General features: G+C 44.4%; 1 protein-coding gene across 2 annotated transcripts in view; it reads right to left on the bottom strand.

The window, feature by feature from the left end:
- The window catches only part of DSCAM (DS cell adhesion molecule), a 518,766-nt gene that overhangs the window by 187,896 nt on the left and 311,008 nt on the right, over positions 1–19,862 (bottom strand). For both annotated transcript variants that reach the window (XM_077293859.1, XM_077293860.1), the window contains exon 20: positions 14,918–15,051. In XM_077293859.1, coding sequence (XP_077149974.1) covers positions 14,918–15,051 — 134 coding nt within the window. The remainder of the gene's footprint in view (positions 1–14,917; positions 15,052–19,862) is intronic.

Here is a 19,862-nt window from a genome sequence, read left to right as displayed (position 1 = left end):
TGGATATGGGACCTGGCATCATGTGGACGTGACACGTTCCAACGACCTTAAAGCAAGCAAGTGCCTCCTTCATGGCAGCGGCATTCTCCAATGGCAGCTCCCTGTTTCAGCAGGATTGTGGAGAGTCAGGAATGGTCTGAAGAACATGACAAAGTGATCAAGGTGATAAGTCGTCTCCATAATTCCCAGATCTCAACTCAATCCATGCGCTGTGGAATGTGCTGAAAAACAAGTCTGATTTATGAGTGACTAACCAAACCTGCTGGCCAATACGATGGGACAGCTTCTGAGGTCTTAAAGAGTCCATGACTCCACAGCTTAGAGATGGGGGATCACAAGGGGGTTAATGTTATGGCTGATCAGTGTATATTCATAAAATATAACAGCATGTCACCGGGTTAAAGACCATCCAATATACCATTATTTGATTTTCCTTAGCAGGATTTCATGAGGTGAGGTTTCCCAGACACAGAATGAAGCAGATCCTCCAGCCTCTAGCACAGCGGGAAGTTACAATCACTAAATATATATATGTATCCCTGTGCCTAGATCATCTCTCAGCTATAGCCATTCAGCAGCAGCTCACAGACAGAAAACATTGCTTGGTAACTGGCTTGCTGTCAGTGAATGTCGAGGGAGAGCTGTGGGTGTTCTTCACGGTGTGGATGCCATCTGTATGTCTGAGGATTGCAGGTCGCCATTTGCATCGTGTCCCTTCCTACCAGCTTCTTGGCGGCAGGGCTATAGGGTGGAAGTGCCAGATCCATTTGTGTTTTTAGCCTCTCAAAGCAGACCCATAGGCCCCAATTAATCAATTGTGTTATCTTCACTTCCTTTTAATTTTTCAGTCTGGTCTTTCTGTTTTTCGCTAGTGGACTTTGCACTAAATTTATCAAAACGGTGCACGATGTTTAAAAATCTGGTGCATATTAAACGTTTTTTTTTTGCTCTTTTGCACCTTTTTAGAGTTAAATGCAAAAGATCTTTCAATAAATTTTAACCCTATTACAGCTGCATTTACGAGGTTAAATTGCTATAAATGGAGCTTGGCCCAAACACATCAGTTACCCTCAGATGTTGGCTAAGCCACACAGCCAACACCTGCACTGCATGAGGTGGCTCTTCTTCTGTTCCCGGGATACGGCAGGTCTTATGGGATGTTCCCAGTATACAACAGGTCTTGTGGGGTGTTCCCAGTGCACGGCAGGTCTCGTGGGGTGTTCCCGGTATAAGGCAGGTCTTGTGGGGTGTTCCCGGTATATGGCAGGTCTTGGGTGTTCCCGGTATACGGCAGGCCTTGTGGGGTGCTCCCGGTATATGGCAGGTCTTGTGTGGTGTTGCCAGTATACAGCAGGTCTTGTGGGGTGTTTCCAGTATGCGGCAGGTCTCATGGGGTGTTCCCAGTATAAGGGAGGTCTTGTGGGGTGTTCCCAGTATACGGCAGGCCTTGTGGGGTGCTCCCAGTACACGGCAGGTCTTGTGGGATGTTCCCAGTATACGGCAAGTCTTGTGGTGTGTTCCCAGTATACAACAGGTCTTGTGGGGTGTTCCCAGTACATGGCAGGTCTTGTGAGGTGTTTCCAGTATACGGTGAGTCTTGTGGTGTGTTCCCGAAATACAGCAAGTCTTGTGGAGCGTTTCCTGTATATGGAAGTTCTTCTGGGGTGTTCCCGGTACATGGCAGGTCTTGTGAGGTGTTCCCGGTCTGCATTGGGTCTTGTGGGGTGTTCCCAGTAAACGGCAGGTCTTGTGGGGGGGGGTTTCCTGTATATAGCAGTTCTTCTGGGGTGTTCCAGGTATTTGGCAGGTCTTGTGGGGTGTTCCTAGTGTACGTCAGGTCTTGTAGGGTTTTCCCGGTATACGGCAAGCCTTGTGAGGTGTTAAAATGTCTCACATGATTCTTCAACTTTTTACCATACGTCTGACACTATAGTACTAAAGTACCGTACTCATCTCCTCTCCAAATCACACCTCACAACTTGTGCACTCGACCCCATCCCATCCCACCTCCTCCCCAACCTCACCACCGCACTCATCCAATCCCTAACCTATCTCTTCAACCTATCACTAATTTCTGGCACCTTCCCTTCTGCTTCCAAACAAGCTACAATCGCTCCTACCCTTAAAAAGCCATCTCTAGACCCAACCGCTATATCCAGCTATTGCCCAATATTGCTGCTCCCATTTGCTTCCAAACTCCTGGAACAGCACGTCCACGCCGAACTTTCCCCCCACCTCTCATCTAACTCGCTCTACGACAATCTGCAATCTGGCTTCCGTCTCCACCATTCCACTGAAACTGCATTGACCAAAATTACTAACGACTTACAGCTAAAGCTAACTCTATAATCCTCCTTCTAGACCTGTCCTCTGCCTTTGACACAGTTGGCCACTACCGTCTACTACAGATCCTCTCTTCCTTTGGAGTCAAAGACTTTGCCCTATCCTGGATCACTTTTCCTACCGCACATTCAGCGTCTCCCACTCCCACACTACCTCCTCATCCCGCCCTCTCTCTGTTGGAGTCCCTCAAGGTTCTGTCCAAGGACCCCTACTCTTATCCATCTATACCTTTGGCCTGTGACAACTCAAAGTCCCATGGATTCCAGTACCACCTATATACTGATGACACTCAGATCTACCTCTCTGGGACAGACATCACCTCTTGCTATCCAGAATCCCGAAGTGTCTATCAGCCATATCCTCCCTTTTCTCCTCTTGCTTCCTCAAGCTCAATGTGGACAAATCTGAACTAATTATCTCTCCTCCATCTCACTCATCTTCCCTACCTGATCTATCTTTCACAATAACTGATACCACGCTGCTGCTTCGGAGTAACCTTTGACTCCGCCCTGTCCTTTAAACCGCACATACAAGCTCTCGCCACCTTCTGTCGCCTCCAGCTCAAAAATATTTCCAGAATCCGTCCTTTCCTCAACCCATAATCTACTAAAATTCATCATCTCCCGCCTAGAATACTGCAACATCCTCCTCTGTGGCCTCCCCGCTAACACTCTCGCAACTCTCCAGTCCATCCTTAACTCTGCTGCCCGACTAATTCATCTCTCTCCTCGATTTTCCTCCACTTCTCCCCTCTGCAAATCCCTTCATTGGCTCCCATTCCCTGAGCGTATCCAGTTCAAATTACTAACACTGACCTACAAAGCCATCCATGACCTGTCTTCCTGTAGATTTTCAAACTAATTTCCCAATAATATCTTCCCTCATGTAATCTCTGGTCCTCCCAAGATCTCATTCTCTCCTCCACACTTATTCCCTCCTCACCCAATCATCTCCAAGACTTCTCTCGAATATCCCCCATCCTCTGGAATTCTGTGCCCCAACACAACCAATTATTAGCCCTTCCCCACATTCAGATCTCTCAGACGGAACTTGAAAACCCATCTCTTCAAGAAAGCTTAGAACCTGCAATGACGACGCTGCCACCTCAACACCATTGGAGCTCCTGCAACCCTCAACCTATTGTCTCCTTCCCCACCATCCTGTAGAATGTAAGCCCGCAAGGGCAGGGTCCTCTCCCCTCTGTACCAGTCTGTCATTGTTAGTTTTGTTTACTGTAAGTGATATCTGTATTTCGTATGTAACCTCTTTCTCATGTACAGCACCATGGAATCAATGGTGCTATATAAATAAATAACAAAAATAATAATAAAGTAACATTGCACAAATATCATGTTCAATTTCAAGAAGTCATAAATGGTGAATTAGCCAAAAACATCCTGATAATAAAAACCCAAATAAATGATGAGGACTGAAAAGACCGGAGTAAAAATGGTGTAAAAGCCGTTATGACTTTACTGCAAAAACTAAAAATGTCTAAAATCCAAAAGTGCAAAAATGAATGATGAATTGAGGGCTAAATGACTCCATACACTGAGAATAAGCAGAGATGGCAGATCCCACGTCTGGCACATAGTAGTTGGTAGTAAACAGAAGGCTAGCGTGGAGGAGCGAGATTTTGCCGTTGTCAGCGCACTTCCACCCACCAGCCTCCATGCAGGCACATGTGAATAAAGCAAACTGAGCTGTGCTGCAGTGCTGGCGCCTGAGGGATGAGAGGCACGCGGGCTTCACATCCTACACAGCCATGCACCAGCCGCTCTGTGATAGCCACGTCTCTCCTCTACACCGTCTACTCTTGTCTTTTTCCAAAACATAGCGAGATAAATGAATTATAACAAGCAGGGGCCATATGTGAGGTCTATAACAACAGTGAACATCACCAGAAACAGCGCCACACCTGTCCAGAGGTTGTTTGTGGTAATGCAAATTAGCTCCATTGTGGTGGAAAGAGCTCAGTGGCAACACCACCCACAACCTAAGAGTGAGGAAGGGATTTAATATTTTGCAGAAAGTAGTCGTCGTTTTCCAGTTCTGTACATCCCATTTATTTAAGGCATTTTGACCCCTACAAGTCGCGTTCTTGTGAGGAGGGGAAGTTACATAGTCCGGGTGTAATACACACTGTACGGAGCAAAGGACTGGGACACGCACTGTAATCATTCACTTCAGGTTTCTCATTCAGTCCCAGAGCCTGGGTGTTTAACATTCGGCCCACCGGCGTATAACATCCGGCCCCCCGCCCCCAGTGTATAACATTCGCCCACCGGTGTATAACATCCGGCCCCCCGCCCCCAGTGTATAACATTCGCCCACCGGCGTATAACATCCGGCCCCCCTCCGCCAGTGTATAACATTCGCCCACCGGCATATAACATCTGGCCCCCAGTGTATAACATTCGCCCACCGCCGTATAACATCCGGCCCCCCGCCCTCAGTGTATAACATTCACCCACTGGCATATAACATCTGGCCCCCCGCCCCCAGTGTATAACATTCACCCACCGGCGTATAACATCTGGCCCCCGGTGTATAACATTCGCCCACCGGCATATAACAATCCGGCCCTCCGCCCCAGTATATAACATTCGCCCACCGGCATATAACATCTGGCCCCCCCACCCCCAGTATATAACATTTGCCCACCGGCATATAACACCCGGCCCCTAGTGTATAACATTCACCCACCGGCATATAACAATCTGGCCCCCCGCCCCCACTATATAACATTCGCCCACCGGCATATAACATCCGGCCCCCAGTGTATAACATTCGCTCACCGGCATATAACATCCGTCCCCGCCGTCCCCAATGTATAACATTCGGCCCACCGGCGTATAACATCCGGCCCCCCGCCCCCAGTGTATAACATTCGCCCACCGGCGTATAACATCCGGCCCCCCTCCGCCAGTGTATAACATTCGCTCACCGGCATATAACATCTGGCCCCCAGTGTATAACATTCGCCCACCGCCGTATAACATCCGGCCCCCCGCCCCCAGTGTATAACATTCACCCACTGGTGTATAACATCCGGCCCCCCGCCCCCAGTGTATAACATTCACCCACCGGCATATAACAATCTGGCCCCCCGCCCCCACTATATAACATTCGCCCACCGGCATATAACATCCGGCCCCCAGTGTATAACATTCGCCCACCAGCATATAACATCCGTCCCCCCCGTCCCCAATGTATAACATTCGGCCCACCGGCATATAACATCCGGCCCCCCGGCCCCCCCGCCCCCAGTGTATATCATTCGCCCCCCGCCCACCGGCATATAACATCCTGCCCCCGATGTATAACATCCGGCCCCATTGCCCCCCAATGTATAACATCCAGACCCTGGTGTATAACCTCCAGTGCCTCGTCCCCCCCGGTGTATTACCTTTGGCCCCACGCCTCTGGTGTATCACTTCTGGCCCCCTGACGTATCACTTCTGGCCCCCTGACGTATAACATCCGGGACCAATGCCCATTCCATAACGTTGAGCTCCATTGACCCCTGGGTGAATAACTTCTGCCCCCCACCCCAGTGTATAACCTCTGGCCCCTCGCCCCCCGGTGTATAACAAAGGGGGGGGGAAAACATACAGCCCTTTACCCCTGGTGTATAACCTCTGGCCCCTCGCCCCCCGGTGTATAACAAAGGGGGGGGGGAAAACATACAGCCCTTTACCCCTGGTGTATAACCTCTGGCCCCTCGCCCCCCAGCTGTGCCGTCTGCCTTTACTACCATGTGACAGAACGGCCGGCGGGTGCAGAGCTCCCGGATACCAGCGCAGTCCTATAATAAGAGCCACCGGGGTAACAAGTCCGTTCATGACATTTCCTACTTAAGAATCTTCCCCCATTACCTGTGAGTGCTATTATTGAGAAGTGGAAGGAACGGCAGCAACTCAGCCACAAAGTGGAGACCCCGTAACGTTACAGAGCGGGGGGGGGCCAAGTGCTGAAGAGAAAAGAACAGAAAAGTCACCACCGCTTTGCTGACCACCGAGAGTCCAGAGCTCCTCTAGTAACATCAGCACAAACTGCGCCCCCTCCGGGAGCTTCATGGCCGAGCAGCTGCATGCAGCCGTACATCACCAAGTACAATGCTAAGAGTCGGATGGAGTGGTGTAAAGCCGCCACCAGTGGACAATGGAGGAAACATGTTCTGTGCAGTGATGGATCACACTTCTCCATCTGCATCTGCAGGATGAGTCTGGGTTTGGTGATTGCAGGAGAATGTTACCCCCTGACTGCATCGTGCCCACTGTACTGATGGTGGAGGAGGATAATGATATGGGCTGTTATCAGGGGTGGCAGCGGCCCTTAGTTCCAGAGAAGGAAAATCCTAATTATTCAGTCTTTTAGACATTAAGGACAATAGTAGCTTCCAGCTTTGTGGGAACAGTTTTGGGAAGACCCTTTTCCGCTTAATTGTAAAGTGCTGCGGAATATGTGGGCACTATATAAATATTATTATTATTATTATTTCTGTTCCCCATGACTGTGCCCAGTGCACAAGCTCCATATATACACGATGGGAAGAACATGAATGGTCGCACAGAGCCCGGACCTCAGCCCCTCCAGTAACTAGACCGCAGATTAGTAGTCTCTATAGGATGACCCCAACGGTGTGATAAATGTAGGCCGATTATGGGGGATGTTAATGTTCTCCTATAGTCTGTTCAGCTTATGGGGGGAATCCACTTCTAACCTGTACCGGCTGCAGGAGGGTGCGAGTCTCTGTGTTTCCTCCGATCTGGTGAATATTTACGCCTACTTTGTTTTGTGTAGAATTTATCTATTTTCCCAACACCGAGGATAATTAATGAAGCCGAGCTCGAGAAACACAGATGTTCAGGAAATGAGGGATCAAAATAAACACATTTTTGGGAGCGGTCCTGCATTTTAAGTATAAGATGCTGAGCAGAAAAGTTCTTAAATTAAAAAAAAAAAAAAAAAAAGAATTGAAATGGTAATTGTATCAAATGGAGAAAAAAGTCTCATGATTTGATTCAATTGCAGTCTTAAAAGGACAGTTCTGAAATTTAAAACCCCACCCCACCTATACAGGAAAACTATAAGACGGTTGTAATATCCTATAGGGGGTCTCTGCCATCCCTTGGTGCTCCATCGTTATCACCACAACATGATGATGTCCATAATGACACCATGTGACCTTGGCAATAAGTAACTGCTGATGGCATTCACTGGAGAGCTACCGAACCATACAGCTGATCACAGAGCTCCTCTCATCTGCCATTAATCTGTATGATCAGGATGGTAAGAAGATTAGGACTGGTCAACAGTGAGAAAATCATGGACCACCAGGTATTATCCACCTCTTGACCATCAGGGAATCCTATATCAACTCTGATTTTACCCTAGGACACCAGAAATCAAATACTCGTCTTGTACCTTTACCTTCAGGAAATAGAATATGAACCTCTTCTTTTACAGTAGACTACCAGGTATTAACCCCCTTTCTTAATGTAGACCACCAAAGACCAAATGATGACCTTTTATTTTTCCCTAGACCCTCAACAAATGGAGTCTCCCCCCTCAGACCACTAGGAGATCAAATATGAACCCATTCTCCTTCTCTAGTTCACCAAGAAATGGGGTATCATCCTAGATCACCAAGAAATGGAGCATTTAAACAAACAAGAAATGAGAGATCACCCTAGGCCACCAAGAAATGGAGCATTACCCTTGACCATCAAGAAATTCGGCATCACACTAGACCATAAAGAAATGGTGGCTTTACCCTAACCTAGTTTAAAATGGGCCATCACCCTAGACCACCAAAAATGGTGCATCACCCTTTACCACCAAGAAGCTGAGCATCACCCTAAACTACCAAGAAATTGGGCATCACACTAGACCATAAAGAAATGGTGGCATCACCCTAGAACACCAAGTAATGGGGCATTAACCTAGACCACTAAAAAATGGGGCATCACACTAGACCACCAAGAAATGGAGCATCACCCTTTATAACCAAGAAACTGGGCTAAACTACCAAGAAATTGGGCATCACACTAGACCATAAAAAATGGTGGCATCACCCTAGAACACCAAGTAATGGGGCATTAACCTAGACCATCAAGAAATGGGGCCTCACCCTAGACCACCAAGAAATGGAGCGTCACCCTTGACCACTAAAAAATGGGGCATCACACTAGACCATCAAGAAATGGGGCATCACCCTAGACCAGCAAGAAATTTGGGCATCACCCTAGACCACCAAGAAATGGTGCCATCACCATAGACCACCAAGAAATGGGTCATCACACTAGACTACCAAGAAATGGGACATTACCCTAGACTACCAAGAAATGGGGCTTCACCCCAGACCACCAAGAAATGGGGCATTACCCTAGATCATCAAGAAATGGGGCACACTACACCATGTTCCAAATTATTATGCAAATGATATTTTCTCGGATTTTCCTAAATGGTCGGTGCAAATGACAGTCAGTCTAATAAAAGTCATCACTAGGGTTGAGTGAAACGGATCGTTCATTTTCATAAGTCGCCGACTTTTGGTAAAGTCGGCGTCTCATGAAACCCGACCCGATCCCTGTGTGGGGTCGGCCATGCGGTACGCGATCTTGGCGCCAAAGTCGCGTTTCGTATGACGCGTTTAGCGCCATTTTTTCAGCCAATGAAGGAGCGTGGGCAGAATGATGACATAGGGGTTAGGGCGTGCACGCCTATCATCATTTTATCGCTTGTGCGCAGTAGCAATTTGGAATGTGTAAAACGAAATTCTCTGTGCTGGGACGGAGGAGAGAGAAAGAGAGAGACGAGAGAGAGAGAGAGAGAGAAAGAGAGAGAGAGAGAGGGAGAAAAAGAGAGAGAGAGAGAGAAAAAATAAATAAATAAAAAATACCCATTGACGTGCATAGGGTTTCGTGTTCCGGCCGATCCTCGACTTTGCGCAGTAATCGGCCGATTTCGCCCGACTCGACTTTTCCAACAGTCGGGTTCCGCGAAACATGACTCGACCCTAAAAAAGTCAAGGTCGCTCAACCCTAGTCATCACCCTTTAGAGTATACATTAAATTTTATTGAAGAAACCTCCCAATGATAACAGTATAGTCTCCAAAATGAATTAAAACGCAAAATGCACTTTTCCAAATTATTAGGCACAGTAGAATTTCTAAACATTTGATATGTTTTAAAGACATGAAAATGCTCATTTGTGGAATTTGCAGTATTAGGAGGTCACATTCACTGAACAAAAAAGCTATTTAACTCCATAACATCCTAACAGGCCAAGTTACATGTTAACATAGGAGCCCTTCTTTGATATCACCTTCCCAATTCTTGCATCCATTGAACTTGAGAGGTTTCGGAGAGTTTCTGCTTGTATTTCTTTGCATGAAGTCAGAATAGCCTCCCAGAGCTGCTGTTTTGATGTGATCTGCCTCCCACCCTCATAGATCTTTTGCTTGATGATTCTCCAAAGGTTCTCTATAGGGTTGAGGACAGGGGAAGATGGTGGCCACACCATAAGTTATCTCCTTTTATGCCCATAGCAGCCAATGACTCAGAGGTATTCTTTGCAGCATGAGATGGGGCATTGTCAGCATGAAGATGATTTTGCTCCTGAAGGCACGTTTCTGCTTTTTAGACCATGGAAGAAAGTTGTCAATCAGAAACTCTATATACTTTGCAGAGGTCATTTTCACACCTTCAGAAACCGTAAAGGGCCCTACCAGCTGGTTCCCCATGATTCTGGCTCAAAACATGACTCCACCACCTCCTTGCTGACATCACACAGCCTTGTTGGGACATGGTGGCCATCCACCAACCATCCATCTGGACCATCCAGGGTTGCTCGACACTCATCAAGACTGTTGATGTAAATTAGTCGTCATGTATGTCTGGGCCCACTGCAACCGTTTCTGCTTGTGAACACTGTTTAAGGGTGGCCGAATAGGAGGTTTATGCACCACAGCAAGGCTTTGAAGGATCCTACACCTTGAGGTTCGAGGGACTCCAGAGGCACCGGCAGCTTCAAATATCTGTTTGCTGCTTTGTAATGGTATTTTGGCAGCTGCTCTCTTAATCCAATGAATTTGGATGGCAGAAATCTTCCTCATTATGCCTTTATCAGCACGAACACGTCTGTGCTCAGATTCAGCCTCAAATCTCTTAACAGTACGATGATCACGCTTAAGTTTTCGGGAAATATCTAATGTTTCCATCCCTTGACCAAGGCATTGCACTATTTGATGCTTTTCGGCAGCAGAGAGATCCTTTTTCTTTCCCATGTTATTTGAAAACTGTGACCTGCTTAATAATATGGAACATCATTTTTAAGTAGTTTTCCTTTAATTAGAATCACCTGGAAAACTAATTATCACATGTGTTTAAGATTGATTTCAGTGATCCATTGAGCCCTGAGACACAATACCATCCACGAGTTTGTTTGAAAAACAAAACAATTAAATCTTTATGACACTTAAATCCAATTTGCATAATAATTTGGAACACGGTGTAGATCACCAAGAAATGGAACATCACCCTAGACCATCAAAAAATGGGACATCACACTAGACCACCAAGAAATGGGACATCACACTAGATCACCAAGAAATGGGACATCACACTAGATCACCAAGAAATGGGACATCACACTAGATCACCAATTAATGGTGCATCACCCTAGACCATCAAGAAATAGAAGATCACACTAGACCACCAAGGAAAGGGGCATTACCCTAGACAACCAAGAAATGGGGCGTCATCCTAGACCACCAAGGAAAGGAGCATTTCCCTAGAACACCAAAACATGGGGCATCACCCCAGACCACCAGGAAATGGGGCATCACCCTAGACAACCAAGAAATGGGGCGTCATCCTAGACAACCAAGGAAAGGAGCATTTCCCTAGAACACCAAAACATGGGGCATCACCCCAGACCACCAGGAAATGGGGCATCACCCTAGACAACCAAGAAATGGGGCGTCATCCTAGACCACCAAGGAAAGGAGCATTTCCCTAGAACACCAAAACATGGGGCATCACCCCAGACCACCAAGAAATGGGGCATCACCCTAGACCACCAAGAGATGGGGCATCACCGCAGACCACCAAGAAATGGGGCATTACCCTAGAACACCAAAACATGGGGCATCACCCCAGACCACCAGGAAATGGGGCATTACCCTAGACTACCAAGAAATGGGGCATTACTCTAGACCACCAAGAAATGGGCCATCAACCTAGACCACCAAGAAAGGTGGCATCACCTTAGATCACCAAGAAATGGGGCATCACCTTAGATCACCAAGAAATTGCGCATTACCCTAGACCACCAAGAAATGGGTTATCATCCCAGACCACCAAGAAATGGGGCATCTCCCTAGACCATAAAGAAATCAAATATGAATCAAGTTTCCTTCCATAGACCATCAAAGAAAGGGTACTATTCAGACACCAAAACTAGTAAAATTAACTGAACCAATATCCTAGACCACCAGAAAATTTTTATGTAGTCTGAAATATATTTCATTTTTCTTATTTTCTGTTAATTGAACCTGTGTGTTTTAGGCTGCTTTCACACATAAAGTTTTTCCGTCAGGCTGAATCCGGCGAAGTTTGAAAAAAACGGATCCGTTGCAATTTGTGAAAAACTGATACAACGGATCCGTATTTTCGCTGGATCCGACTAGCTGATACGGCATTGGATCCTAGGGGTTTGTTTCTGGGGAGGGGGAGACAGATTTGACAGACCCGGCTCTATAGGCTTCCCAAAAAAAACGTTATTATGCCCATTTTCTCCGGCCGCCGGAAAAAACGTTTTTGACGAATTCGGCGAAAAACGGATGAAACGTGAGGCAATCCGTCGCTAATACAAGTCTATGAGAAAAAACTTTTGCCGAATCCGTTTTTTTCCAAATTTGCTGGATTAAGCCTGACGGCAAAAACTTGATGTGTGAAAGGAGCCTTATAGGACAAAAAATAGGATACACCTGCATCAAACTGTAAAGCGCTGCGGAATATGTTAGCGCTATATAAAAATAAAGATTATTATTATTATTATCATCTGGTGATCATTACTACTACTAAGAAAGTAAGAATTACCATAAACCAACAGTAAATTAAATATCAACCCATAATTCTACCCCAGACCAGTCCCGAAGTGGACACTACCCCAGAACTAGTGATATTAGCCCCTGTAGCACCCCTTGACCACCAGGGCAGTTAAGAAAAAAAGTAGAATAATTTAAACAATGTTTCTATTGTCTGCACCTGGGTTTGTATTATAGTCCAAAGAATATGGTGAGTGCATTTGTTCCTGCCCACCTGGCATTATCCTCCAATTTTACTCAAGACCACCAGGGAATAATTTATGACTCACTATTCTACTAAAGACCACCAAAAAAAGAAACAATTACCCTAAACCAACAGGAAATTAAGTATGAACCCATAATGCTATCGAAAACCATTACTAAAGGGTAAACTACCCCTGAACCAGTGTTATTAACCCCGGTCGTACTGTAGACCATTAGAAAGGTCGAGAAAACGAAAATATTCTAATTATTTTCTCATTTTCTTTTATCTGAATCTGTTTGTGTTACAGTTAAAAAATGTATTGCATGTATTATCTGGTAGTCATTTTTTCCTGCCCATCGGGTATTTCTTCTCTTTGACTCTAGACCACCAGGGAATAAATTCAGCTCCCCTCTTTTACCGTAGATCAACAAGAAAGAGATACCCTGGACATCCAGGAATTTTTTTTTTATATCTGAACCTTTTATAGTCCAAAAAATACAGTATATGCATCAGATGATTCCTGTCCCTCGGGTATTAACCACTTCTTTTACTCTAGGACACCAGGGCATAAATTGTAACCCACTCTTATACCCTAAACCACCAAGAAAAAATGCAATATTCTAGAACTCTAGGAAATTAAATATGAACAGATTCTTCCACCCTAGACCACCGATGGTGGTGGCACTACCCCAGAACTACCCATGTAGTACCCTAGACCACCAGGAAACGTTAATCTAGTCTAAAAGATTATTATTATTTTTTTTAACCAGAGTGTGTTTTATAGCTTGAAAAAATAGGGTGCGTGAAGATTTTCCAAATGTACCTAATACCCCCTGATAGCACACTGTGTGCGTCCTCTTGGCATATGACAGCACCAATCTCTGCAGCAATTAACGGCAGCCTAATTAATAATTGTTCCATCGTTTTTGAATTGCCAGATTTGCAAGGTGACTACGTCCCGCTTCCCCTCTAAGAACACACTGATGTGTATAAATAGGCGCTGATGTTCTGTGCAATGTAATTGCATAGAAAGAATTATAGGAGACAAATGCCTGGTTGCGTAGGTGTGAAGTGTTTACAGGAAAGGGGGCAAAAAAAAAAAGAATTAAGAGAACAAAAGAACAAAAAAAAGAACCACAGCGCCATCTGCTGACAGATGAAAGAATGTTAGGGATTTCTACAGAATATTCTACGCATTATTTTGCAGTCCCGGTATTTTTGGTCACTATTAGGACACATGATAACGAGGGTCTCTTACTCCGGACCCTCACTATTAATCAAAAAGAAGAACCGATATGAAGATCACAAGGACATCCATCCCCTTAAATAGGTGATGTGAAATACCAGAAATTCTGGAAACTCCCCCTGACAACCAGCACGTCAAATTTATTTAAACCCCATATTTTATTTTTTTATTTTTTTTTTTGTGCGATTTCATTCTTTTCCTCCTTTTCTTCCAAGAGCGATAACTTTTTAATTTTAACATTGAGATCTTCGTATTGGGGCTTGTTTTTTTTTTGTGGTACAAGTTGAAGTTTTGAAGGACACCATTAATTTCACCATGTGATGTACTGAAAAGCGGGAAAGAAAATATGAAATGTGGTGAAATAGTTAAAAAAAAAATGTTTGTTTTTATGGCGTTCATAGTGAAGTGTTAATGACCTGATCACAAGATTCTCCATGTCACTGCGACTACAGTGATACAGAACTTGTATGGTTGTTTCATTATTTTCGAGACTTTACAAAACTATAATCTCTGTAAAAAAGAAATAATAATTTTTGGCTGGTTTCGCCATTTTCTGAAAATCCGCCCTATTTGTATTTCTCCGTAGATGGAGCTGTTTGAGGTCAATGTGCAACTATGGGTCTGCTGTAAATTTCCAGGACTTCTCTTATGCTGCACCGGTTTTTTTAGAATGCGCTTCCCTAGACAATCAGCCCAATTCTCAGTTTGAGGCATTTACCTTTTTCCTTTGACCCTGATCCGGGTAATTTTCCCAGTGCTCTATGCGGTCAGCAACGCATCATATCTGTACACACACACAGATACGGAATATTGGGCGACAAGCAGTAGGTCGATATCTATAAATCGTAGAGGTGCAGCGGGGTGTATATAAGGAGCAGCGGGGTGTATATAAGGAGCAGCGGGGTGTATATAAGGAGCAGCGGGGTGTATATAAGGAGCAGCGGGGTGTATATAAGGAGCAGCGGGGTGTATATAAGGAGCAGCGGGGTGTATATAAGGAGCAGCAGTCAGTGGGTGGTCTCTTACCGTGGGGTACGGATGTGAGCAGAACACGGTGTACTTGCGGATAATGCCATTCAGCTTCAGAGGAGGGAGCCAGGAGACATAGACGATGGAGGCGGAGGCGGCGGCAGCTTTAACTCCAGCTGTGGGACCTGGAACTGGAATGGAGAAATAAAGGAGTCAGGATGACGTTTAGTGAGGTAGTAACATAAAAAAGGCGCACGTTTTTCTGTGACGGGTGAGAAAAATGTTAATTGTTTTTTTTCTGCAGCGTAACTATCATATAAATGTGGAGGTAGTAAAAAGTTTTGTAGTGGCGCGTCTTCCATGACTGAGGGCAGCAGAAGCCATAGAGCGGAGCCTGATATGCAGGATGTCACACTGGTGCCCTCTGGTGGTCACAGCTTGTATTGTCGCGAGTCCAACAGGATGACATTATTTCCTTTGTTTTGTTTTTACATGCTAAAACTAGATCTTCACACAACCATAAAATTAAAGGGGTTGTTGAAACTCAGCAGGTATTCCCTATACTTTCTTATCACTGCAACCCACACCAATTCCCAGAATGGGGTTTGCAGATGTCAAGTTGGAAAGGACTAGTGGTTGCACACACACTATCATACCTTCATTATCTATGGGACTATGCTCGGCTATCTATGGCAGTCCCATAGACATGAGTGGCCACCGCTCCATTCTAACGAGGCATTTCAGTATTTGTGATGTTGGACCACCAGCACGTTATCACCTACTCTGTGAGTCGCCACCAGGGGGAGCTCACTGCAGACATTCTCATACCGCTCCAAGGCAGGTCATAGAGATTAAGGCTGGAGTCACACCGGCACATAAGAAACCAGCCTGATGTTGATCCAGAAAAGTAGGACGAGTGTCATGTGAGTACAATGCGAATTTTCTCACCAAGCATCTGTATGATATGGGTATGCAATCCATATTTAACATAATCTTTTACATACAGTAATTCTCTATGTCATTTCATAATTTAACGCCTTTCCGACGTTGGGCGTAATAGTACATGGGACTCCCTCCCTCTGATGTGGGCTCCGACGCTGAGCTCAAATCTTTCCAGACACTTGTCAGCTGTTTTGTGTGCCTATAACAGCCACGGGTGGAATCGCGATCCACCCGCGGCTGTTATCCTGTTAAATGCCGCTGTCAGTCTCTGACAGCGGCATTTAACTCGCGCTTACCAGAAGCGCGTCAGAAATCCCGTCCGTCGGCGACCGCGGGTCACCGATGGGTCGGCATGACAACCAGAGGTCTGAAGCAGGCCTCTATGGTTGTCATTGCTATGAGCGCCGCCTGGTGGACGATACTCATAGCAAGGGAGCATTTCTACTACTTACAGGTGATCTGATCATCATGTGTAGCAGAGCCGATCAGACAACTGCAGCTTCTAGTCTCCTATGGAGGCTATTGAAGAATGAAAAAAGTAAAAAAAAAAGGGTGCAAATCACCCCCCTTTCGCCCCGTTCAAAATAAAACAATAAAAAGAAAATCAAATATACACATATTTGGTATCGCCGCGTTCAGAATCGCCGGATCTATCAATATAAAAAAGAATTAACCCGATCACTAAATGGCATAACGGAAAAAAATTCAAAATGCCAGAATTACGTTTTTTTGGTGACCGCTACATTGAAATAAAATGCAATAACAGGCGATCAAAAGATCGTATCTGCACCAAAATGATATAATAAAAATGTTCAGCTCCTCAAGCAAAAAAAAAGCCCTCAGCCAACCCCAGATCACGAAAAATGGAGACAGACAGTACAGGTATTGGAAAATGGTGCCTGTTTTTTTACCACTTAAATACAAAAGAACCTAGACATGTTTGGCGATTATGAACTTTTATTGGCCTGGAGAATCATAGTGGCAGGTAAGTTTTAGCATTTAGCGAACATGCCAAAACATCTTTTAAAAAAAAACAAGTGTGGGATTGCACTTTTTTTTGCAATTTCACCGCACTTGGAATTTTTTCCCATTTTCCAGTACATGATTTGTAAAAATCAATGGTGGCATTCAAAAGTACTACTCATCCCGCAAAAAATAAGCCCTCACATGGCCACTTTGACCAAAAAATTAAAAAGGTTTGGCTCTGGGAAGAAAAAAACAAAAACCAAAAATACATCCGGTCATGAAGGGGTTAAAGCTAGTTTAAAAAACTAATAAAGTAATCTTATATACAGATATAGATAGATAGATAGATAGATAGATAGATAATAAAAAAGAAAAAAGGAGGCAGCACTCCAATAAATGACGAAAAAAGTTGACTTTATTAGCCCATATGGTGTGGCAACGTTTCGGCTGTGACCAGCCTTTCTCAAGCACCCTGAATTCATTTGTATGGTGCTGTTCCATTTTTTTCTTCTAGATAGATAGATAGATAGATAATAGATAGATAATAGACAGATAGATAATAGATAGATACATAATAGATAGATAATAGATAGATAGATAATAGATACATAATAGACAGATACATAATAGATACATAATAGATAGATATATTGATAACAGATAGATAATAGATAGATAATAGATAGATAATAGATAGATAGAGAATAGGTAGATAATAGACAAATAGATAAAAGATAGATGATACATAGATAGATGATAGATAGATAGATAGATAATAGATCGAGAATAGGTAGATAATAGATAAATAAATAGATTAAAGGTAGATAATAGACAGATAGATAATATATACATAGATAATAGATAGATTAGATAGATAGATGTCCGAGAGATACATAATTAGTGCGGTGTGTGTAGCTTACTGTACATGTATTTTGCTATTAAGTAAATAAATAAAAAAAATGATGGGGGTGGTCCGGCCTATTTTTAATAATCAGAAAGCTGCGAGCTGATATTAATAGGCTGGGAAGGTCTGTGGATAATGGCCCCTTCCCAGCCTCATAACACCATCCCTCAGCTGCCCCAGACATGGCACATTCATTAGATGCGCCAATTCTGACACATAGGGCTCATTCTCACTTACAATGAAATTGGACAATTGAAATGCGATTAAAAATCGGTTTGCATTCGGACCAATGTTATTCTATCATTGTGTGTTCATCTGCGTTTTTTTTCCAGATCGGATCGGATCACTATCGGACTGAAAAAAAATTGCAGCATGCTGGGATTGTAGTGATAAATCAGATCGCATTCGACACTAGAAGTCAATGATTGCGAGAAAAAAAAAAAATCGCTCAGCACTCAGACCACGCAACTGCAGTACGATTTTTACACACCAATGTCCTTTGAAAAGCCGGCAATTCAGCAGACGCATAAAGAAAAATCACAGCAGGACCCGACAGGATAGAAGAGATGGATTACATACAGTATATACACATAGAACAGATAGATATTGAGATGTCAGTGACACATACATTTACTACAGTGAATGAGCAGCTTACTGTACATGTATTTAATTATTAAAATATTATTTTTCTGAAAAAAATGTTGTGGCAGCAGAGGGAAAGCTGACGGCTGGGGACAGATGTTTATAGCCTGGGAAGGGGGTAAAACCCATGGAGCTTCCCAGGGTATTAATATCAGCTCACAACTGTATACTTACCCTTTACTGGCTATTAAGATGGGGGGCCACCCAAAAAAATAATAATGTAGGGCCCCCTATAATTAATAATCACCAAAGGCTAGGCAGACAGCTGCAGGCTGATATTAAAAGCCTAGGAAGGGGCAATGGGTATGGTATTGCCCCCAGGGTAAAATCATCATCTCTCAGCTGCCCCAGGACAGGCACATCTATGAGATGTGCCAATTCTGGCACTTAGTCTCGCTCTTCCAACTTGTTCTGATGCAGTGTTAATAGTTGGGGGGGTTTGATGTCACCTTTGTATTGTCAGGTGACATTAAACCCAGTGGTTAGTAATGGAGAGACGTCAATAAGATGCCCTCTATTACTAACCCCATAGTCATATTGTATAAAAACACGAGACACCGAGAATAAAGTCCTTTATTTGAAAGAATGACACAGACTCCTTTAATAAATCTTAATTAAACCATACTTACAGCATCGCCCGTTCCAGTGACGCCATTGTCCCCTGCAAGAAAATTACAAGAACAAACAACAATATTCCTCACATGTCCGCTGAGAAGATAATAATCCATTTGTCCCACGACGGGTCTAGCTCTGCTGCATCTAGATGGCAGGCTGCATAGTTGCATGATGCGACCATACAGTCTGTCATCCAGCAGAGACAATGAGCAGTGTCTGCTCCTATAACCGCGACCGTGAGAAAGTTGTCAGCTATCAAATGAAAGGATATTTGTGGATGGTATAATGAGTGAAAAGGTAGTGGTTTATTCGATGCGTTTCGAAGTACAAAATCACTTCTTCCTCAGGATTGACCACCCACCTGTGAGTTGATATTAACAGCTTGGGAAGCTCCATGGGTATTTACCCTTCAAATAAACATCAGCATCAGTGGAACATCGGATTGCACTCACTTAAAAAACACATGACACTCGTCCGATTTTGCAGGCACAAAATCGGACCGATTTTACAATCGCTAGTGTGTCTTCAGCCTTGGCTCTTCCCGATTGCCCTGGTGCATTATCAGTCATAATTCTGGTTCTTGCGCTGCTCTGTGAGACACGGGGGCTGTGAACTACGGTAAGCTTATTGATGTCACCGCTTGTCACAGCCTCTGGACAAAGATGATGGGGATCATCATGGGACCTCCATTTGTGTAACGGAGGACCGGTGGGGGTTATTTTATTTTAAATAAATGTGTGAAAGAGGGAAATTGTCTGGGAGTGATTATTGCAAATAAAGTATTTTTGTGTTTTACTTCTTTTGACTGTGGGGTTAGTGATGAGGGTGTCTGATAGACGCGTGTCCATTACTAAGCCCTGGGCTTGATGTCAGCAGACATTACACAGCTGACATCAACCTCAAAACCATTATCCCAACTGCCAACACACCATG

Source organism: Ranitomeya variabilis, chromosome 3, assembly GCF_051348905.1.
Source record: "Ranitomeya variabilis isolate aRanVar5 chromosome 3, aRanVar5.hap1, whole genome shotgun sequence".
NCBI lineage: Eukaryota > Metazoa > Chordata > Amphibia > Anura > Dendrobatidae > Ranitomeya > Ranitomeya variabilis.
The sequence above is the reverse complement of the archived record's forward strand: the minus strand, read 5'-3'. Positions and strand labels throughout refer to the sequence as shown.